We start from the raw sequence: 24,282 nt of genomic DNA, 5'->3' as shown, positions 1-24,282 counted from the left end.
ATCTCTCCAACGACGAGGCGGCGCCGCGGTGGAAGAGGTCGACCTCCCGGCCGCAGCCCCGCGCCTGGAGCAAACCCCGGCCTCAGTCGTACCAGAGCGCCAACGGGGTGCTTTTCACCGACTTTCCCGTGGAGGACAGGTGCACCTTCACCGTGACTCAGCCTGCCGGCACCGTCAGCACCTGCGCGGGCAGCGGAGTGCTCCGGAGGGGCCCCTCGTTTTTCAATTCCAGCATGGGATCGGTGTCCAACGGGAAGGTGCGGCCTCCAGCCTGTAAAGCGGTCTCCCCCGAGCTGTCTCCTGAGCGGTCCTCCCGGGTGCTCGCTCTGGTTTCGAACAGTTCTGCCGGTTTTACTGCCAACGGCACCATTACCTCACCAGGAAGCCAGCTGGGTCATCCCCTGAGGATTTCCAGTCAGTCAGCACTTACACCGCAGCAAGAGCAGATAGCTTTTACAGCCAGCCCTCAGCCCTCACCTACTGGAAACACACCTTCCGCCAATAACAACAACGCGGCAGTGCTGCCCTTGCCATGCAACCGGGTTTCCAAAATACCGGAAAAAGTGCCGCTGAGGCCCCCCGTGGTTTCCCAGGCGATGTCCCCAGAGCAAGGCGCAACTCCTCAGAGGCCAGCGTCCCCTCAGGACCAGCCCGTGGAGCAGCAGCCCGTGGTCCTGAGCACCAACAGCCCCGCCGCTCTCAAAGTGGGCACGCAGCAGATCATTCCCAAGAATTTGGCTTCCGAAATAAAGGTGACGAACAAAGCTAGCAGCCAGAATGTGGAGACGAGCAAGAGGGTGCTGAAGGTTCGCAGCATGGTGGAGAGTCTCAGCGTGCCTTTGGTAGCCGATGAGGAAGAAGAGGCCGAGGGCGACCTGGACAGCCCAGGGACCCTGAGGCGCGGCCTGAGGTCGACATCCTACCGTAGAGCGGTGGTGAGCGGCGTGGACTTCGACAGCTCTTCTAATTTTAAGAAAAAAAACAGAATGTCCCAGCCTATACTTAAAGCAGTTGTTGAAGATAAAGAGAAATTTTCAAGCCTGGGGAGGATAAAGGTAAGTTGTGCTGATCGGTGACAGGTTGATTTGCATGGTGTAGACTACACAGGAGCGTGATTTGCAATCTCTTATGTTTTCCATAAATGCTGGGTTTTTTTCAGTTTGCTTTTTGCTACCACAGAACTTTTTGTAGTTATTGAGGAGTCTCACAGATCACTTACAAGCATTGTTTTTCAAAGTAAAGTGGCGGAGGCTTCAGGGACACGATTCTGTTGAAATCTGGGCAGCTCAAAAATGTGTTGATGACAGCCTCATGCTCGCATTTCCTGCTGGATTCCCCAGCACATCTTTTCTTTCACAGTCAAACTGATGTTTTAAAACCTGTTTCCCAGAAAGTAATACACAGGAAAAAAAGAGACATTGACTTAATAAAGTCTGCCTGCTAGAGTAGACAGACTGACAGAAAAATGAACTTCCTCCCTTACTCCTCTGAGATGTTACTTTTAAAGTATTTTTAAAAATTGGAGTGTGATTTTTAGATTGAGAGAGTACCACTTCAGGTATCTTTTTGTAGCTTAATTTTAATGCCTGCAAGTAAGAGCAGAATGCCTGTTTTTAATTCTTGGTTGTAATCCCTTAGGAGTAGTAGATTTATATTGAATGTTAATGTATTAAAATTAAATTACAAAGACTTACTGAAAATATTCTTTTACTTGAACATACCATATTGTAATCTTGTATTTCCTTCTTTTTAAATATAATTTGTTACTTTTTAAAACATATATTGGTAGATTTCTGCGGAGTGTTTGGAATTGTGTAATAAAGTACTCCAGGCTAAGGGCTAATGCTGTAGGTATTAAAATAGTTACCAGCTTTATGACAATTTTCAGCCAAATTAAAAATTATGGTTATGGAAGCTTTTGTGAAAATCCTATTTCACAAGTGGTGAAATAGTAATCGACCAAATTGTGAACTACTACTGAGTAGGGAGGTGGTTTGTTTTGGTAGCAGACTTTAACAGTAAGTTATGTTTAAAATAGGAGGACATGACATTGTCCTGTCTTTACACACACAACTCTTTTTGCTAGTAGCATTTTTTTAAATAGACTTCTTAGACCATAGGACTTGTTGCACCAAAACAGCTGTTTTATTTCAAAGGTTTGTTTTGGTCTCAAAACGTTAGTTTACAAAATACTTAATGTGGCTGTTCTTTGCAGAGTGTGTGGAAAGAGACAGCCGCTCAGTCATGTACCTTATATCCCCATAGAAAAGCCCAGTGACAGTGCAATGAGTTGCAAGTTCACTGAACTCCTGTAAAGCTAGTATACTATGCTTTTGAAACATAGGAAAAATGAAGCATTCGGGACAAATACGTATAAACAATGTATGAGAGAGGGAAAACTAGAGTAGCTTTTCAGTTTCTGTGATGAAACAATTGTTTTCCTGAATACTTGTCCAACACCAGAAGTTTATAGATTAGGGCCTGTTAATTTGGTGTCTAAGTATCAAATAAAACAGAAGTTCTTGTTACTGTTGGTTATTTTGCATTCTTCTTTTAATGTGTATATATCTCTTTCCTGTTAAAATTATCAGAAGAAAATGCTGAAAGGACAAGGGACATTTGATGGGGAAGGTAAGCCCTTTTCTGTACAGACTTGAAAATATGCTCAATCACAAGAGAAATGAACTTCAGGATCATTTTGCACACTTCTTTCGTATGTAGTCAAAGACTTAAGTACCTTGTTTTTCAGTAAATTGACTAAAATACGGAACCATAATTTTGGCACTAGACATACTTTAGGGAATATTTTAAAGAATACAGAATGGCAGGCTAAAAATGGGTTTTTGTTTGAAGGGCTTCTTTTCAACTTAAACTCCTGTCCCTCCTAAGAGATGAACTGATTGATGTGTCTATCTCAGCCCGAACAGCTCTGTAGAATTATGCAGATGAGGCTTGTTCCTCCAGTTGGGACTGCTTTCTTGCCTATTCCCTGTGACTCTTCCCAGGTGCAAGATGTAGCTTTTGTGGATCAACTTACGGGTTTGGGGTCATCACTTGCAGCAGACACCTGAATTGTTATTCTCTGAGTTTATGGTTCATGCAGCTATTTCTCTCTTTTCCTCATAAGGCAAGGGTGCTGGGATGAATTCTTTTGACTTTGTAATCCTTTTCTTCTCTTGCTACCTAGGCTTCAAGTTGAAGTGTCAGAAAAACACTGTCCATGTATCTGCTTTTGTATGTTACTCATTAATTCTGGGCTTTGCCAAGTTTGCTGATTTTCCCAATATTTCAACAAGAAAAAAATTCTTTCCTGGCTATGAGTCCATGGAAGTTTCGTTATAATAACTGCTACTCTCTTGGCTTTTCTCTGCTTAATGCCTCCTTAAGGTCATCTCAGCTGCTGTGTTACCTTCCTTTTCCTCTTGTTTCTATTTTCAAGACTTGCCACTTTGTTCTATTTGCATCAGCCCCTATCTTACTCTTATTTTCATCTTTTCTCACACAGTCTCCTGGTGACGTTTTCTAGATTCTCTTCCAATGGCTCCCTTCTATCTTGGACTGATCCCAACTAATAACTTTCTCCGTAATGCCTCTCAGAATTCAGTTGCTGTACACAATTTCCTGTCTTAAAAGTGTATAAACTATGTAGACACATTCCAAAGAACAAATACAAAAGGCCAGATCTTTGTATAATACTCAGCCAGGGCTGCATGGTCCGAGCAGGTGGAACAGATCCACCCAGCCTGGCATAAGACCTCAGGAGTTGCAACTGTGCATGGAGCAGTCAGACCTTTCACTTCTTTCCCCTTTCTCCTGTAGGGGAAGATTGGATATTGTCCAAAGCCTGGCCCATCTCTAAAGTACCTTTTAGAGCTTGCTTTCTTAACAGCTTAATCCGTCTGTGGGTTATTATGGTCTTGAATTTCTCTGTCCTTTTTTGTCTGCTTTAGAAAAGGGTGTGTGGTCACGGAGGTTGAGAAATGGAAAAGGTATGCTCCACACCTGTGTTTCTTTGCCTTTAATATTACTGAATTAATACTGGCAGTACTGAAATAGGTAACGAGTGTATTTTGTCTTAAGGTTCATAGGCCTCATGCTTATTCAAGCAAGCTTTGAAGTTTCTATATGGAATAGTTCTGACCTCAAATTTCTGAAATTTGGATCATTTCCTTCTCTTAGTGAAGTGCGGAGACGGTATTTAAAGCTGACAGAATAAAAGTTGGCATGGGTAGTGGATTTATAATCGTCTTGTAGATGAAAATAGCTAGACCTCCAGATTAGTGACTCTGCTTTACTGACGTGCTTGTTCCGTTTTTAAATTGCTGGCTAATTATGAAACATTGTGCAGCAAACCAAGGAAGAAAAAATTGTTTTCTGTTTTTTCTTGACAAAGGACACATCTGTTCTTTAATTCAGTCAGTGTGGATCTTTTTGGTAGTGGTACAGTGATCCATTGTTACTGTACTGCACCATTGTCCATCCTAAATAAGATACTATCTTTGTCTGGTGGAGTTTGTGAACGGCACATTGACATTTTGGTTTCTTTCATTGTTTAAATGTTACTTAGAATTTTTATGAAAGCAACTAAGCTAACTTTCTAGCAATTAATGACATACTGTTGTTGTTTTATAGAAAATGCTGTATTATATCAGAACTATAAAGAAAAAGCTCTGGACATAGATTCCGATGAAGAGTCTGAGCCCCGAGAGCAGAAATCAGATGAAAAGATTGTTTTTCACTATAAGCCCCTGAGATCAACATGGAGTCAGCTGTCCGTTGTGAGTATTTGATCGTTGTATAGCCAGACAAAGACAGAGTATCTAAGAAGGTATTGAAGCAAGTGTTTTTACTTGCTGCTGGAGTTTTTGGCTGAAGTTTGTCATCTTCTTTTCCCTTCCAAAATATAAGGTGTCTCCGAATATTTTTTTTTTTTTATTGACAAGTTTGCAACTATTCAGATGTTACTAATCCAAATCTGGAGGTGTCAATTTAGCTTTTGTTTAGGTTTTATGCAAAGTAACTCCAACAGCTTAAAGAAAGCATGAATCATGTTTTCTTAGTCAATTTTAGTAGGTACAGACTGATGCTCCTGCCAGAATCGGTTTCCCTGGTTACCTGACACCTTCCTTTTTATAGCACAAGTGTTTGTAGGCTCATGTGGCCATACAACAGACTGGTTAGAGTACGTGATTTTAAATTACCAAGAAAAAAAATTCAGTGTAGTTTAAGATGAAATTAAATACAACTTTAAAATGCAAAGGGATTAATATTTCGTAATTTTACACTTTAAGATACATTTATATTATTTTTTTTCTTTTTAAACTATGCTGGACAGAAAAAATCAAGCATACCTCTTTTGTTTGCACATTGAATTTAAGACCCTGACTTTGTACTTCCCACAGTCACTAGAGATGGCTGCTTAGGCCTTGTCTGCACAGGGTGTTGGCAGCCATACTGATGTAGGTCCTTAGGAGAGTTATGGTTTACGCCTGTATGTGTTACTGTCTCTGGCTGTTCTGAATGAGGTGCTGTCAGAAGGCCTGAAAAGACAGGGTTAAATCCTAACAGCATGTAAACTCAGAGTGAAATCTGTGCTTTGTAGTGCCTTTCAATGAATTGGAGTGGTGTGGACCAAACCTTAAATAGGATTTAGTCCTGTTCTTTTTTTTTTTGTTAAACTCTGTTAACTTTGTTTTTCATTTCATAAGAACAACATGGAAGTCCTGATCAATTACTGGTCTTTGTTTTACATAAAAAGCAATGCAATGAGAAAGTTCATTTTAGGGTCCTGTATGTGGCAAAGACACAACTTTACTGATTCATTTTTTTTAAATTAAAAAAAAAGTGTTTGTGTGAATTCACTAAAAGGGTGAATTATACTAAAGAAAAGCTTCAGTTAGTTACAAACAAGTTTCTGCTGAATTGTTCTAAATTGCTGCAAGGCAACTCTAAATTGATTTGACTGCATATATTTAATGGAAACCATTTTTAAAAAGCCAAGTATTCAAATGGTGGTATTCTGCTGTCCTTAGCACAGTCTATGAAGCATGTGCAGTGGCTTTTTCTTAGTAGCACCATTAAACAAAGTAGAATTCAGCTGTTTTAATCAGTACTGTAATCTTGCTAGTGTCCCTGCTAATAAGCTGGCAAATTAATTATACTGGTTGATACTTCCATAGGCTTTCCTAGTATGCATGATTTTGAGACTAAAGAAACTGTAAAAATTCTGTGTTTCTGTGGTTGATTTTATCCTTTGATCGTTTCTGTGGCTTCTGGAGGAATATCCCTAAAATGAAGGGTTTGGGGTTTTTTTTGGTTTTGTTTATGTAACTTGTAGAATGTTGTAGAACCTCATCTCTATATGTGGTATAGGAAAGGATTATTGTTACATGACATGATCACCTAGAATATTTGACAGTTAGGGCCATTGGCTGTATATATCCTATATAAATTAGTTATTAAGCCTCAGCAAGATCTTCTAAGGCTATTTAGATTGTCTGTTTAGAAGAGCTGTCTTACAGATGTTGAAGACCTTTTGCAGTTTAAGGTATTGGAATATGAATCCCTCTTTGATTCAATAATTACAAAGAAGGCAAGACAATGTGGTTTTTGAAAAGATTTGCTTTACATTTTCTTTCACAAATCAAGTACTTTAAATGTAGTTAATTTGCTTAATGTTGCAAAGAAGTTTGTTTATAATAAAGTCAAATTGGGTTTTTTTTCTGCCTTCTAGGCAAACTAGCAGTTAAATGTTCAACAGCTGAGGTATTTTGGAAAGAATGCTATTCAGTAATAATAATAATTTCAAAAACACTAATTTGTCATGAGACCAAAATAGCATAAAGATCATCTCAGTAAGAGAACTACCCCTGTGCCATGCTTACAGTTATATAAACCAACTTGTTCTTTACAATTTCTAGCACAGCAGACTTGTTTAGTGTCTTTACTTGATTTAGAAGGTTGAAGTGGGGATTATATGGGAAAAGGTAGTGCACTGTGAAAACAAACTATGGGAATCTGAATCTCATAGTCTCTGTGTTTATAACTCTGGAAAAATTACATGCTGTCAATGTGTATTAAAAAGTGAGTGTGGAATTGTAACAGGAAGTCAGATGGAAAATGTCAAAATACTGGGTTTCAACATACGTTAGGAAAGAAGGAGAATAATATGTTTATAGTATTTGTTAGCAGTGACTATGCTAGGAAATCGAGGGAAGACAGCAGAATGAATCCATTCTTTCTGCAGGATGTTTCTTTGGCCATACAGGGTTGACAGCTGATGCAGTTCTGACCAGACTGTCTATTTGATGGGGCTAGTGAAACCTTCATGTATGGAGTTGTCAAATCCTTTATGATGATGATTAAAAAAAAAAAAAAAAAAATTCTGTCTTCCTGCAGTGTACGCACACATGTGAAACTAAGATGGAGCTTTTCGGAGAACATTTAAAGACTCTGAAATAGGGTGCTATTTAAATCCAGTTCCTTTCAAATTCCTCTCTTGAACCCTCTTCCTCTTTAGATTCCTGTTACAGATCAGACAGCTAGCAGTAGCTAAGCAGATGACTAGGTAAAGAGCTAGCTTATCTACTATCTCTGTTCCTTCCAACCTTCATCTGTTAATTTAAAAGTTTAATTTAGGGAGAATAACCAATATTTCCAAAATACATTCCAAAAATATCTCGATATTTTTGAAGAATTTCCAGCAGATCATAGGCACTGATACTAACTTGTGCGCTATATTAAATGTATTTACCTTCCAACAAATGAAGCATTCGGTTGGTATGAATAATGACAATGTGTATTATTGTGCATGCAACGAATCATAGCATTGGTTAGGTTGGAAGGGACCTCTTGAAATCATCTTGTCCAACCCCCCTGATTGAGGAGAGTCAGTTAGAGCAAGTTGTCCAGGACTGTGTCCAGTCAGGTTTTTAATATCTTCATGGGTGGAGACCTCACCACCTCCCTGGGCAACCTGTTGCAGAGTTTGACCACTGCATCTGACTGGTGGACTTTGAACTTAAATGTCTGTTTTTCCAGGTCCTTACTGTTCAGCCTGAAGAATATGATGCATGTTCACTTTTCATTACTACTGTCAATGCTGCTATGATTCTTATATTCTTGAGATTAGCACTGGAAACAGATGTCCCATAGCATAGGTAATGCTCATAATTATGGAAGTATTTAATATTAAATGGGTGTTTTAGCATCAAGTCCTCCATTTTATGCCCAGTAGTTCAATGTATTTACATAGCACTGCATCAAGATTTTGCATGTTTTCTGAACTGCTGTCTCTCTAACCTGAAACTCTTTCCAAGCTTTGGTAGTCTTGTTTCATTTTTCTGATCATCTCTTTCTCTGGTTTGGGACAAGTGCAATTGTGATTTTTCTCATTCATTTAAAAAGCTGCTGCAGGTTGCTTTACTGAGCCACTCGCACTGTCGCCCTTCCGTGGCTGCCTCTTCTCTGTGGTATCAAACAAAGACTACTTGGTTTTGCTGTCAAGGGTCTTCAGGGCTAATCTCTGCATTAGCTCTCATTTCTCTCCCAGTGTCGAAAGACTTATGTTCAATTTGGTTTATGGTGCAGCCACTTATCACATTTCTCAAAGAAATATTTCTGGTGTGTTCCCCACCTGCAGCACTTCCTTATTTTGGAGGAGCTTCTTGTATATAACCACAGAGTTATGTAACCGCAGAATAATGAAAGTCATTCTTTCATCCTTTCCTCCTCATCTCCATGGCTGAATCAGTCATAACTGAGTTGCTGGAAAAAAGCAGTCCAGCGTGACAATAAGACAACATCAGTAGCTGTAGTGTTAGGCCTCTTCCATTCTTTCTGGTTATGTTCTTAGCTTATATTAAGTTGTTTGCATACTATGACAAATGTGATTTTTAGGTTCTTTCAGCTAAAACATTTTGGCCATCTAAAAAATAGGAATTTAATTTTCTTTCACAGAGTATGCCAAAGATAGTCTCCGTATTTGGGCCTCCTCTTTGGAAGTGTTGCCATTGATTAAAAATATAAGGTTGAGCCATTTGCTTATGTGATGAATTTATATGTGTACTTTGTGTGTACACACCCATATATGACAAAATAATGATCACGAAACACAGCTACAGTTTTTTGAACATGAATACAGTGGTTGCCGCATTGACCTCACTGGAAATTTGCAGTTGCTGTATTAACAGGAAGCATTGAAATCTCTTGGATATGTTCATAGGTATTTCCTGTGTCGGCATATTTTTAGAAAATTCCCCCACTGCATCTAGAGAAAAGTGACGTTGTACTTCCTAGTGAGTGCTTTAAAGCTTTCAGGTTGTTGACTGAAAGGTACTTTAATAGTTTAATAGAAAGGCATCTAATGAGTTCTTGCTTGGTATTCAGAAGTGTATACTTGTGGTGACATAGGAATCTAACTTGTGTTCAAAAGAACAATTGCTCGAACACTGGAATATTTATGTTGGTTTTATGAGTATATACATGTGTGTATATACTTTGGTGTGCATGCAAACCAACATGCAGCACTTTTTAATGTTGTGCCATTTTTACTCTTGAGCCTGCTATCCAGGTTTGTGGTGCCTGGTACGCAAGAATAAAATCAGGAATAATATATCCTTTAAAATTCCAGGGAACAAGTAGAGTAAGAAGAGAAAGCTGTTGATGATAGTATGTTAGGAGCTTTCGGAGAAGACCAAAAGAGAAATGGGAGAATGGAAGTGTATGTTGGGTCTCATGTCCCGTGACATACTGCTGCTCCATGAAGAGAACAGTTTCTTTTACATGTGTAGCGCTGTGCAGTGGCCTCTTTCCTCTTCCCTGGTCCAGCATGCCATATGCAGGTGACCCTCCTGATTTGAGGTCCTGTGTTTAATACTCCTCTGGGAAATGCATAAAGTCAGTCCCTCCTTGGTGCTTCACTTTCTGGTTTCTTTTTAATGTTCTCATGTTAAATGACATAATGCATGCGATTTGCATCAGAAAAGAATAAACTTCAGGGGTCTCTGGTGTGGAATTTTGTAGCTGAGTACGTGGCTTCAGGCTGTGGAAAATGTGGCTATGGCTGGAGTTCATGTTGGTTGTATATGGAGAGCTGGGGCAAATGTCTTGGCTGATTTGGCTGTAGGGTGCAGAGTGGGGAGAGATATCATCGTAGGGTTGAGGATAGAAATACCAGGGGTATTTACTCATGACTTTGCTATGTCTGTTTAAGCTAAAGGGGGAGCTCCTCCAGAATAATTTTTTGGCCAACAAACTACCTGTCTAGGTATTTTGTTTAGGCCTTTAGGTGTGTTTAACAAATGAAGACACTGAGATTTTTCAGGCTGACTCGGAAAACGAGCCATGTGATGTACGTGTGTCAGTCAAGAAATCTAACTTAAAAGGAGAAAGCAGTTTTCATGCTTCTGTGTGTGTGTAAAATCCAGGGAGGTTGTGCAGGGTGACCGTGATGCAACTGTGCATGCTTTTGCTGGGGTAGTTCTGTGTGTGTCCTGGGATTGTGTCCTGGGATAGTTCTTGCGATAAGTCAAATGACAGACGTTATTGACTTTTTTTAATTTCTGCTGGTTCATTGCTGTCTTTCTGAAGAGGACAGATTCTTAGTCCAATGTTTTGATAATTCTGTGGGTGGTTTGTTTTTTTTTTTTAATTGTATTTTTCTACAAAAGATGTTAAAAATTTAATTTTTTTTTTTTCTTAGGTAAAGAAGAATGGATTATCAGAAGGGATCAGCCAGGAAGAAAGAAAAAGACAGGAGGTACTCTTTAAACTAACACATTCCTTTTTGTTGATTTTTTAGGGGTGCACTGCATGCCTGATTTAATACTCTCTATTTGTTGATAAGGAGACAAGTTCATCACACTGCTTCCTGTCCTAGAGTGAAGTGCCTTCTCTCCCCAGAGAGAATAAATAAACAAAACGTGTCTATTGCTGATGTGCCTATGTCCCTGCCACGGGTCTGCTGCCAACATGCTGCGGGTCTTGCTGGAGGAGTGGTTCCTAGGTATGCTCACTCCAGCAGATACAGCCTGGTTGATGGCTACTCAGTAGCAGCAGACAGTCACTGCTGTGTGCTGTACCAGGGAAGGTATAAAATTAACCTTGCATTCACAGAGGGTAGGAGGTGGTGCATGAATTTTTAAAGGCAGTGAGGAACAAAGAACAGCTCTTTACAATGCCCCTTAGTTGTAACTAATCCTGTGAACAATTCTGAACATGCAAGCACTGTGTATCTGGTGTAACTAACCTTTTTCCTTTCACACTGAAATGGAGTAAGTGCATCCATGCTGTCAACAGTACAGACAACAGCAGCAATTACTGATGTAGTTATCTTTTCTCTCTCTGTCTCTTTCCCCTTTGCTCCTTTTGTCCTCTTGATCTACTTTCCTCTTCCTCTTTGCTCCTTTTGTCCACTTTATCTGCATTACCCTCCTTCCTTACTTACAGGGGCTATATCAAAATGAATGAGAGGTGTTGAAAAGAATAGCCTGACCTAGCCAACTATATACCTGCAATTCTTGAGGTATGTCCTTCAATAGCAAAAAGACCCAAGTTTTTTTGAATAGAAACACTAGCATTACCTGCCATGGAAATTTTTTCCAGTGTCTTCATTTCACTTCAGGGCATACCTCAATGGACGTCTTCAACTAGATCAGGGGCTCTGAGCAACCTGATCTAGTTGAAGATGTCCCTGCCCACAGCAGGGGGGTTGGGCTAGATGACCTTTAGAGGTCCCTTCCAACCCAAACTATTCTATGATTCTATGGTTCTATGATTCTATGAATGTAGCCAAGTGAGACCTGACTGGGGTTTTCTGTGAAGTTCACAGATGTGTATAGCAAGCCTCAAATATTAATTTAGCTGCGTGACCTACAGCTGTTGTGTTCATACATGAAATACAGAAACATCTTGTATTGCATACAATAGATTTAGACAATAGTTTGTTGTTGGGTTTTTTTTTTATAATGCTGTATTTCTTTGGCTGTCGTCTTTTGCTTTTTTTGGGGGGAAGAGGCTGTGCAGCAGTTCAGGCCATGTGTTCTGCTTTTCTATCTCCTCCTGCTGGGAGGCTTTGAGACAGAATGCATTTATATTTCAGTCATATCCTTTAGGAAACTTTAGTCTATGTTACCTGGAGTCATATTTACATCCTTTCAAAGAGAACAAGTCCTTTAGATGCCTTCTAAATGTGAAGTCTTTAACGTTACCAAAAATGTTTTCAAGCTTGAGGTGTTTTTTTATTTGAATATTAGAGGCCCATTCTTTCAGAGGGAGCCTAAATAAATATTCTTAAGATATAGTTGTACTACCAAGTTGTGCTTTTGCTGTTTTTCTTTTAAATTGCCTTTTATCAATTATTCTTTATCTATTCTTTAAATTGCTTTTTAGAGCCTATTAGATTATTTTTGCCGTCACAATATATTGTCACTGCAGAAAAATGTTTGCTTTATACCTTGATTGAATGTCAACATCATGCATTCATACACATCCATCTTTCAGAACACATTAGTGAGATGGATCTCTGTGCATCTTTTGTCTAAAGAAAATGTCATATAGACAGACTGTTTTGAACTGAAATGATTTTTGATAGATCATCTTTTCTTGCAAGCTGGAAAGTCTTAACTGTGTATGTGTGTACAAACTGCAGTATGCATCTGGCCGCTTACTCATATCTGCTTACTTTGATACAATGCAAATTAACCACAATATGGTTTCAGATGTCATTCAGAAACACTGTTAGCAAGCACCTGGTAAATGCCAGCCCAGCCTCTGAATGTGGTGTAGTTACTGTATGTCAAAGTCAAGGTTGTTTCTTAATCCTTTTTTATTTTTTATTCTCTGAAATGTGTTTGGGTCACGGTAAGATGATATTCTCTCCCTTCCTTACATATTAGAAGCAAAGTATCTTTCTTTGTCCTATTTATTTCTGACTATGCTAATGACTTTGTCACCAAACTGGAAGAAGTCCATGAGGGTCCTCAGTAAAAGCATAAACAACCCCCCTACAAAACAATAATAATAAGAGAGCTTGTATATTTTCCTGTGTTGAAAAATGTCTGGTCCCAATCAGTCATGGGACTCTACAGCAATCCTTAGGTAAATCCTTTTTTTGTGAGCACAGCTGGGAGAAGTACAATGAGGCTGAAGATTGGAAATATAATTGCTGGGCAGAAGCCAAAATGCCCTTTTTAGTTATCTTTCTGCACATTGTTAGCCAAGCAGTAGGTAGATTTGCCGCCAGAGTTTGGCTGACCTTTGTATATGTTCTCTAGATTCTTGAGGCTGACAGAGTTGGCAGGCAGGCAGTTTAACATTATTTTAAGCATCACCTTTGCATATCTTTTTGCACAGCAGTATTCACTCTTGTGAGTAACACATAGCATGTTGTAGCTGTTATCTAGCTGCTGCTGTCTCTCACCAGATCCCTTCAGCTTTTTAGGTAGGTAATAAGATGGAGAGACTACTGATAATGTACATTAGACTTCCTTTCCTTGTATGTATAATGGCCCTGTAGGTTTTTCTGTGGAGTTGATAAATCTTCCTTGCACTGCATAAACCTTTGAGGCTTTAGCTAAAGCAGATTTTTTTTTTGTTTTGTTTTGTTCTAAGAAATCCAAAACTTGTTATTTCATTATTAAAATCTCAGTTCTTTGAAGAAGACTTTTTAGAAGGGCAGGAATAATTTTGAAAGCACAGCCTGGGAACACTGAGACTCGGGATACCCATGAGAAATTGTGTTTGATCAAAAGGTTACCTTAGTAACACCAGCAGAATTCACCAGACTTGAACTCTAAGAAATCTTACGAACAAATGTCCCCAGCAGAATGTTTTGTGGTTTTTTTCCCCAATATGGTTTGTCTCAGTTGGCAGTTGGGAATATTCAGGAAGACTGCCTTCAACCTGCCTATAGTCTCCCTTGCCTTTATACCTGCTCATGGAAGAACAGGGTTTCTGTAGAGCACATACATCGTAAGTGAACTCCTGTAGACTGTCAGCTGCAAGACCCTCTCTTTGTCTCTTTCTGTGTTTGTAGAGCCATGGGCATTAGCCTTGCTAAATACTCAATCTGCACTGTTGCATTTAAAGTATATATTTCTCCCTTGGTTTGAGAATGCTTAGAGAAGTTAGTTGCAAATACCTAAATAAATTATACATGCAAGTATTAACTTTAGTTATATTGAGAACAAAGTTATATTAGCTCTGCTGATGGTATTATTCTGTGTTAGTAATGCCTGGAAGGTAGCACTGATGACAAATGTGACTTGGTGGAGCTAGCGACAAAAGCATTCATGAAAATTATTTAATTTTTTTCTACGTATATACATATAAGAACTCTAGTTGATTAACAGCAAATAAAGCCTAGAGAGGTAAAAGATATCTAAAAGCTGAATAGGTTTCTACATCAGAGATGAAAATTTCCAATGGAACAAGTATGTGGATTTCAAAGTCCAAGAGTCCATTAAAAGTTTGCTTTGTATGTCAGCCAGCTGATGGAAGTTACAGTGGCTAGTCTTTAAGTGGTAGGGGTGATAAAACAGAGTTGTTGTTTGTGGGAGGTGAAGGAATGTACTGGAGGTCTGCCTGTCTGGTGTCTGGTCACTAATCACTAAAGGCGATAGTGGCTGCCACCCCCTCCTGTCTGCTCTGCCTCTAGGCTTCTCTCCCTGCTGTAGATAGCTCAGCTTCTCATGTGCCTGCTCCTAACTTGATGTTTTAAAAGTAACCAAGGTATCACTGCTGATATATGACTAAAACCTGAATTTTGCAAAGGGTTTTGCTTTTCTGCAAATGCTTGGGTAAGCAGAGCTTTGTTACCCAAGAATGCTTTCAAGTAAGTAACTTACCAGCTTCTGTTTAAAAACGCAAAAGCAAATACTGGCTGGTCAACAGTAGTATGACTGATATGAAGCTTCCAACTGGACCACAAAAACAGACATGGGTTTTTTAATTAAAAACCAAAACAAAACCACCTCTCAGGAGTATGAATGGGGAGTTATCATAGTTGTTGTTAAGTTTTTGTCTTCAAACTCTCTGTTTGCAGTTGCATTGAAAAGTCTGAATATAGACTTTTTTAAAAAGTTTTTTTTCTAGTATTAAATCACTTATTTCTAAGTAAATGATGCAACTGTCATGGAAATCAATATTTATGTTATAATCTCTAGCTCACATCCAATAACTTTTCTTTGCACCCCTCCTCCACATTTTCTTTAAAAAAAAAAAAAAAGCCTAGTCAATAGTAAGTCTCTTCTTTCCCCTTCCACTTCGCAGGCAATATTTGAAGTGATATCTTCTGAGCATTCTTATTTGCTGAGCTTGGAGATTCTGATCCGGATGTTTAAAAATTCCAGGGAACTGAGTCTCACAATGACCAAAACGGAGAGCCATCACCTTTTCTCCAATATCACAGATGTTTACGAAGCAAGCAAAAAGTAAGTGTAGCAATAAATGTCTACATTTTTTAAAAAGTATACTTTTAAAATTTAAAATTTAGCAATTATAAATTTAAATTATCTACAATACTTTTTAATTATACCTGAGGGTCAATAACTAGTAGTCAAAATACCTTTCAAGCAAGTGATGAAATGTAGTATACAAAATAGTGTCTTTACTGTTACCACAAAATGAAGAAACAGCTGCAAGGTGGCAAATTCAACAAAAATTTAGGCCTGACAGTTTGAGAATGAGAAGTCAAATGTTGCATGTGTTAATATGCAGAGACTTAGTTTTTTTATAAGCTGTAAATAAATTAGAATGGAATTTGATTTTCTCTTCTTTCAGAGCACCAAAATATATGTGCTCTGCAGTGCTAAAGAATCATTTCATATAATCCACCCAGCTAAGGTTTTATTTTGCTAACCATAGATTCTGTTTTTGTAATATGAGTAAGCCCCTATTTATTTGGATTATGGTTTCCTTATACACCTCACTGGCAGCTCCTTGAATAGTAGAGCTTTCGTTAGTACTGTCTATGATATATGGTAGTATTTGCAGACTCAGGCTATGCCTTACCTACACTCTGTTCTCCAAGGTATCTTGCTCTTATTTGGAAAAATCTTAGCTTTTCTGTTTTTAAAGTTGAACAGTTCTTTACTTTTCTGGCTGTACTGATTTAGTAAGGAGACCTTACAGGTAGGCTGAACTGGAGATACCTGGTTATTATTTTAATAACTGAACATAAAAGCAAGTTTTTTATTGGAATCTCAGGTAACCATTTTGGAGTGGTAACGATTTCTTCCAAAACTGTCATGCTAGTTTGAAGATGGAAAATGCAAATAACAGTGAACATGCACATGAGTTTGACAGGCTCACCTTGCCACTATGTTTGAGCTCACGTTCAATGGGATAGGCATGGTGTTAGTTTCTCTGAAAATCAGTAGGGAAGGAAAGAACATAGTGTATTTTAGTAGAAATAAGCATCCTTCAAATCTAAACAGTTCCTAAGCTAAGTGTTGATACATTAAGCAGTCATACCTAGTCTTTGCAGTCTGTCAAATTAAGCTTAGTCTGCTTTTATGAAACTTAAAAATTGAGCAAGAGTTTCATACTTGCCCTTAAGAACTGACTCTTGCCAGTGTTTTCCTTAATCAGTTGAATCACTGTTTACTTTCTACTGAGTACTCAATGTGCAGCATACTGTGTGACTGTGGTATCTTTTATGTAAACAGCTTAGGCATTTTACTGTTTATGAGCGGTGTTGTGCACGCCATAGCACCTGACACCAGGGACTTGTATTTCTTTTAAAAAGATGTGCTGTGTTTTTTTTATAAGTTTTTTCAGTACAAAGTCGAGAACAAGAAAAATGGACACACTACAATTAGCGCCAAATGAAAAATGTTGGCAGATCTTACACGATACAAATGCTGAAAAGTCTGTTTTATGATTGCTGATAATTACTACCAGCGTTATTTAATATGGGACATGCATATGTATGTGCACTCGCAGTGTACTTCAGAGTTATGAATACTTTAAACGCTATTTCAAAAAGTTGTTGAATGAGGGTTTGCTTTGTTATAATCTGTTATCCTAGCCTGGTTAATGGCAGTATGAGCAGGTGAATTTCTGTGGTCTATGTAATCAAAAAATAAAAATGTCTGTGCTTCTTTTCTTATACCTTATTTCCAGTTTGAAATCAAGCACAATGGCTAAAGAATGTACATGGCCTAGTTAAGATACCAATTGATCTGAACCGTAGCACTGTGCAACTTTAAATGCATCTCTTTCTACCTGTGGAACAGAAAAATATTAGCTTCATTTCAGGAATGGGGCTGATGGTTGGGTAAGGAATCTGTCAGACTAGGAAGATTTCTGGAGTCAGTCCTTCCCACCTTTTCAGTTTTGGGGTTTTTTTTTTGTTGTTGTTGTTCCCTTTTCTTTTGTCCCCTTTGTTTCTTTCTTGTAGAAATTGTGATGTTCTGAATTCTTTAGTATTAAACCTGTATTTACCTTTGTGGAACTTCTCAAGTTTCATGTTCTCAGTCAAGGTAATGTCCTTTCTTGGCTCCTATTTCTCTGAAGCACCACGAAGTCTGTGGAATTTTACCTCTGTTGTGCAGCAGTTTGATTTTGTGTCTTCTGAAGTTTATGCAATAGTAAGTGCAAACCTAATTTAGGAGTTATATAATAGCTGTACGTTTGGACTTATTCGGTATACCTTCATTTCTGCATCCCCCTGTTCCCTTTTGTTTCTCTCTCTTTCTTATAGTTGAGGTCTTTTGCCAGAAGCTGGGTATTTTCTGAATCCACAGCCACCACAGGAATGGGAGTTGTACGGCAGCAGTGTTGTCAGGGAGTGCAGGTTATCAAAGTACTTACGTTCAAGGAATAGTACTTTTTAAAGGCTTCTCCTTACATGAAATGTGAATTGTAAAAGTAAAGTATCATGAGCCCTTTTTTTGCTAGACAACTGTTGATGTCACAGAACCATCATGTATTAGGGGGTAATTGCCATCTTTTTTAGATAGCTTAATAGAAATCGAAGGTTTAATTAGCCTGCAGACTTTGCCTCTCCTTTGGGTTGTTTCTGTAAGACACAGCTGACCATAGTAGTATAGCTGTGTGAATAGGTGTGTGTTCCCTGTATTGAATAAGCCTTCCAAATCATTAAATCCACTTTTAAATTTCTCATTTAAAATATTTAAAGCAGAGATGGGGGTGGGGAGAGCAATATTTTTAGGGGAATTCTTAAAACCCTTTTGATTAATAGTCTTAAAAGGAAGTGGGGGGGGTGGGGAAGAAAGAATGGAAAAATACCACACTAGCCTAAAATTACAATCTTATTCTTTCTTGTCTGGAAAGTCTAATGGTTTAAGAAGTCTTTTTTTTTTAATAACTTGGAGTAAAAACAGGATTCGTAACTCCTTTTCGAACTTAAATGAAAACATACTTTGTTTCCTGAGTTATGCAATACTGTTAAACTATAACAAAACTTTGTGCTAGCTTTCTACAACCTCATTTGTGTAAATAATGAAAGTGATTTTAAAACAGAAGCCTCTTCCTTGGTATCTCCAAACTATCGCTTCCCATTTTCAAGGTCTGTAAAGCTAGCAAAATCCATCCGTCTGTTATTACAATTTTATAAAATTGAGCATCTGTCCCATTATGCTATATTTTAAGGAGCCTTTCCTTTACTTCAAAATATAAAATCTGAGTATGAGTGTAGTTATCTGTGGTTTTGGTTGTTCAGACAAAAGTTTGGTGAGCTAAAGAACGTGAACTGATAAAAATATTATCTTTAGTCAAAATTGCTTAAAGCTTATATCTAGGAACTTTGACTTAGAACATGTTTAATGGAAACTCTCCAGAAACACCAAGATAGGCTTCTAATGCATGACAAAGCCATTTCTGATGGAACAAAGCTGCCTTTGTTAGAAACAGAATACAGACAGCAAAGACCGTCTCTGCTTTTGGGAGCTCATTGGAATGTCTCTGACAAAGAAGAGTTGATCTGAATAATTTGTGCAGCATACAATATGTTTGTTTATGAAAACATCTTGTAAGGTGGCTTCAGAAAGCTTAAGTCTCTTATTGTGTGTTTTCCTGTATGTGTAATATGGGAGTTCATAACTGATAGAACACAAAATCACACAAATTGCAACCCAAGTCAGTGAGAACTGTTACATTGAGATGTAAGCTGATGGGGATGCCATAGGCCAGCTTATTCAGAAATAAAAGCTTGTATAGTCTTGTGAGAATACTGCGCAATCAATCTCACTGGTAAGAAAAACTCTCTCTAGTCTCAGTACGTGGTGCAAAAGAGGTCAGATTCCCAAGAGCCTGTCTTGGGAAAGAGGACTTACAGGGAAATTTGTGAAATGTCTTGAAGAACAATTGGTCTGACAGGTCAAATCACCAAATTTATAGGAGAAAGGAAAGCTTTAGCATTTTGGTTCTCTCTCTGCCATTAGGCCAGCAAAAGGCAGAAAGCTTAGGGAATATCAAAAGATTAGCATTAGCAGAAAAAGACATGAATAAAAAATATTTTGACAGGTTCTGACTGTTTTTAAACTCTTGATTTCGGTAGAGAAGCCCATGTGGGTTTGTGAGGTAGGTTAACATCTTGTCCGAGTATCTTAATTTAATTTTATATGTGTGAATATATGTTAGGAACCAAGTAAGCTTTCTCATAGCACTTTTTTGTAAATTAGGTTAATGTTTCACCTCTTTCCAACATACTTTAAATGATGCAGCTTCATCTTTTTCCATAGGAAAATACAGTCTTAGTGTTAATTTAAGAAGTGCGTGTATTGAATCAGTTAACTAGGCATTAAAAACATTACTTTTAGAGAATGCAGAGTTCTGTTGCTCAGTTTCTTTGGAAGATTTGGGGGGAGGGAAACAAACCCCCAAACCTGCATATAATAAAAAAAGTAAAAATAAAAATTTAAATACTGTGAGTAGACCCTGGGTGATTCAGGTGAACTATAATGAAAGAAAATTATTTGTAAGTTATAGATCACTGATTTGATTTCCAGATAAGACAGTGATATGTCATTAACATCCTTTCTTCCTATTTGGTCTAGGCTGATGGTCTTAGTCTGTGTTCTGTATTTTATCACAATTTAGCAATTTTTGAAGAAAGCTGAGTAATATCTTGAGGGCATCCAGCTGAGTGTGGTTACCCTGTTGGGTAAGTGACACTGAGGTGTGATGTGGGGGAGAATTTCTGTGCTCTTTCAAAGCAAGTTGTTTATAGTGGACGTTTTGAAGCAGATAAGTGGCTTCCTTATCAGTAAGGCTGAGTGATTATGTTGGATATGGTGGACAGAGAAATGGGAACAAGAGGGAGAAAAATCCTCACAAATGATCTGGAAGCAGGATGTGAGGCATCTGTGGCTCTGTGCAGAAGCTGGTGTGTTGCTCTGACTCACAGCAGGTGCTGGTGAGCACTCAGACCATACATGATGCTTGGGTTTTCAAGGTGTTGCAGAGCACTGCTAAATTTACCATTTGTGGGTTTAGCCTTCTTCCCAGCCTTGCTGCATAGTCTGCTTTTACTACCAGTGGGGCCTTTTTTGATTGTCAGGAGATTCCAGGGATTCTGGAGGACGTATTGTAGAACAGTGAGTCCACAATACCTTTTTTTTTTTCCCCCTTGAAATTTAAGGTGCCCACAGAACACATTTATGGATTTGCATCATATTGATGACTTGGGACAGTGCGTTTGTCCTTGTGTTTCCTCAGATTGCTTCCTTCATGGTTTGTTCTGACATCAGTGCTCATTGCTGAACTCTTTGGCTTTAATATCTGGGAATTATCTGTTTAGAGGGTTATTCTGGCAGCTGAAATAACTCTCTGGGTTGACCTGCACTGTTTCTTTGCAAATGACTAGCAGCGTTGGTAAACAGTAACTTTAATATGCAGTTGGTACTTGCATTCCTGACCCAGTGATTGTTCTTTCATAATTTAGCTTCCTTATTGAAGACAAGATTAGGGATATGACGTCAATACTCAGGAACAGCGAATCTGAACAGAATCATACTTCCCTCAGCTCATTGTCTTGGGTGAACAGAACTTAAGAGAAAGAATGCTTTTTTTTTAAACAAGTTTAGAAATTTTTATACATATATATACATTGTATAACACTTAATTTAGTAAATAGCTGGCAATGACCTATACAAAAAGTGTCCTTGAGGAAAATACCTAGTTTTCCGGAAAATACAATAAGCCTTTAGCTTCAAATTATTCACTTAAACATGTTGAAAAGAATACCCCAAACTCACAGATTTCCATCCATCACCTTCATGGTGTATTTTCATGCTATGTAAATAGACTAAACTGTGGCCCGCTGTTGCTGAGTGTAGAAGGACATGATAGGAAGATATTCGGGCAGTGGCTCTGCGACGGTGACTGGAGAACGATGACATTGTCTGCTCGTCTGCGTGTGAGCCTGTTCTTCCCGCTGCTGCTGCACTGCCTTCCTTGGTAACTCGGACTTCAATCCCAGAGCTTTACTCTCCCATAGCTCTGTGTCACCCACAGTCACAGTGGTCACCAAAGCAGGGAAGTGCTTTTTTGGCCGATACCTGTGGAAAAGTTTCTCAGCTCAAGATATTTACTGTTGATAGTGAGCTGTGGGGGGGTTGCCAGTGGGGATAGGTTTAAGTCTTAAAAGACTTTCTGAGAACAGTCAGTGTTTTAATATAACATTGATTTAGAGTAGTAAAGAGAAGTGAAGTGTTTTTCAGCACGTTCCCTTCTGTCCTGTGTAAAGTCCTGTTCAAGCTGTCCATTGCGTTCCCCATTTCAGATGTCCCTCTGAAGGAATGCCAGCTAATTGTAAAGAAAACTGAATCTATTCACAATTTGGTTGTCTCTGACTTGTGTGATCCTCTGTGAAATTAAACATAGCTCTTGTGTTAGATTTCACAGTCTCTGCTCAGGCGTCCTTATCTTTGTCTTCACCCCTGCTCAGAGGTGTTGTAAAAGGTGCTTTTGGAGAGGCTGTCTGAGAATGTTCAATAATGCTGTGTTATGGCACAGAAAGTGTTGGTGGCGGGCATTTGCAGTTGTGTATCTGTTACTAATGAATTTAGCCTGAGCCTGAAGTCGGTTATTAAAATCAGATGGGACTAGAAGCTGGAATAAACTTGCCTCACTTTGTCACTCTAACGGATTGTACAGTATCTTCAAGAAGCACCAACATAAACATAAAACTTAAACTGTCTTTATGGTTCTTTTTTTCCAGTGCTGGATATATGAAATTTAAATATTAGTTGCAAAAAACTTCTATTTCTTCAGAAAATCTTCTGTATCCCAGGGGTCATTTGTGGTGTCATTTAAATGCTGATCAGGTAACCCTGTTTTTGTTTCTCTCTAGCATCCTGCTTCCATGGTGTTTTATCCAGCAGATCTTGAAATGCTTGTCAAGCTTTGCATAGACACAGTTTAATCCTTTTAAAATAGTATTAGCTGGTGTGATCTTTTAAGAAGACCTTTGGATCATGTTAATGATTGTTTACTTATTTTGCTAGTTAAAATAGACACTATGTAGCTGGATTTTGCTTTTAAAAAAAAAAATAAAAAATTGGCAAATCAGTTGCTTTGATTTTTCCAGATCCCTGGAGCTGCCATCTCATGCTTTGCTCAGAGTAGGCCCTTCAGGGCATTGTTTCTGAAGATGACATGATGTAGGAGTACATTAAGTACCTTGTTTGGGTTTTGGGGTGTTTTATCTGGCAGTGTAGATGTACCCTCTATATATCAGCTTTTTTTACCATGTAATCAAAACCTAAGTGACCACCAGTTGCCAAGATCAAGAGTAACAGATGAAGGTCCTCTCATTACAAACTACAATACTGACTGAAGAATAGAGGGAACCCATTCTTCTGATGAGTTTTACTCAAGAGTTTTCTAGAATAAATCGGAGTGTTTTTCAATGCATTCTTTTTTCCCCCTAACTTCCCTAAAATAATATGTTTGCAATATTCTCAAGCATTTGCATGCCAGGGGAGGAAAGAATTTAAGAACAGTCCTGCTCAACCCTTCTCTCTGGTAGGGTTGATTTAAACTTCTGCAGTAGGGTTAAGTTCACCTGAAAAGACACAGGATACAGGCTGCACCTTTAATCACTTGGCTGTTTTCTGTGTTACTCTCTGGTTTTCTCTTAAGGCCTTTGCAATCTCTCCCAAGTAATACTGTCTCTGGTTCTTCTTTTTTCTTCCCCGTAAAACACAGTTCTACTTCCTTATATCACTTGAACTGGACTGACAGCAAATGTCAGGGAATAATGAGTGGTAACATGTATATTTCTCGGGAAAAGGTTCAGCAAAATAAATGGCAAAGCACCCAAGGCTGTGAGATATCAGTTACAATTGCTGTGTCATCTCAACTGCATGATTGTAGGTGTACATTTTTATTGATTTTTAATTGTGGTTGCTGAAGCTTGACGATATTAACAGTGTTTGTCAGATGAAAGGTAATTCAATTTCTAATTTAAATTTACAAAAATTATATTCTTGCACAGTGGCCATTAGGATCTTAGAATCATAGAATCATTAAGGTTGGAAGAGACCTCCAAGATCATCGAGTCCAACCATCAACCCAACACCACCATGCCTACTAAACCATGTCCCTAAGCGCCTCATCTACCCGTCTTTTAAATACTTCCAGGGATGGTGACTCAACCACTTCCCTGGGCAGCCTGGTCCAATGTTTAACCACTCTTTCAGGAAAGAAATTTTTCCTCACATCCAATCTAAACCTCCCCTGGCGCAACTTGAGGCCATTTCCTCTCGTCCTTTCGCCAGTTACTTGGGAGAAGAGACCAACGCCCACCTCGCTACAGCCTCCTTTCAGGTAGTTGTAAGGAGGCTGTAGCGAGGTGGGTGTTGGTATTACTTTGTTTAACCTCTCTCTCCCTATAGAGAATTCTAGTAACTTTTTCTTGCCTATCTATGCTTGTTTTCAAAACTTCACCTGCACGCTGTCCTCTCAGTATTTTTTGTGTTGTATTACTGCTGAAATTATTTTGACAAATTAATTGTCTTTGTGTCCCTTTCTGAAAAATTTATGACTCTGAAGCGCTGTACTGTCAATTTATCTTCCTGTGGAAATGCAGCACAGATGGTATGTAACTCAGTGTTCCCGATTCTTACAAGGAGAGACTCGCTGTCAGGTCCCCTTGGAACTTTTCCTCTTGTAATTAAATTACTTTTCAAAACTCGTCTGCCAGTCCTTGATCTAGGACTTTGTGTTCAGTTTTTCCTTTACTTCTATCATTAAGTGCTTTTGGAGATACTTTTTTTCTTCTTTCTCTAGCTGAGGTACTTAGCCTAAGAACTG

At 38.6% G+C, this 24,282-nt stretch overlaps 1 protein-coding gene across 1 annotated transcript in view; it reads left to right on the top strand.

The window, feature by feature from the left end:
• Positions 1–24,282, top strand: part of ARHGEF26 (Rho guanine nucleotide exchange factor (GEF) 26) — a 72,541-nt gene that overhangs the window by 2,982 nt on the left and 45,277 nt on the right. Inside the window, exons 2-6 of the mRNA XM_009334002.1 lie at positions 18–1,055; positions 2,592–2,631; positions 4,633–4,778; positions 10,703–10,759; positions 15,271–15,431. Of these exons, the coding sequence (XP_009332277.1) occupies positions 18–1,055; positions 2,592–2,631; positions 4,633–4,778; positions 10,703–10,759; positions 15,271–15,431 (1,442 nt within the window). The remainder of the gene's footprint in view (positions 1–17; positions 1,056–2,591; positions 2,632–4,632; positions 4,779–10,702; positions 10,760–15,270; positions 15,432–24,282) is intronic.

The sequence above is a fragment of the Pygoscelis adeliae genome, unplaced genomic scaffold (assembly GCF_000699105.1).
Source record: "Pygoscelis adeliae isolate BGI_AS28 unplaced genomic scaffold, ASM69910v1 Scaffold241, whole genome shotgun sequence".
Classification (NCBI taxonomy): Eukaryota; Metazoa; Chordata; class Aves; order Sphenisciformes; family Spheniscidae; genus Pygoscelis; species Pygoscelis adeliae.
The sequence above is the reverse complement of the archived record's forward strand: the minus strand, read 5'-3'. Positions and strand labels throughout refer to the sequence as shown.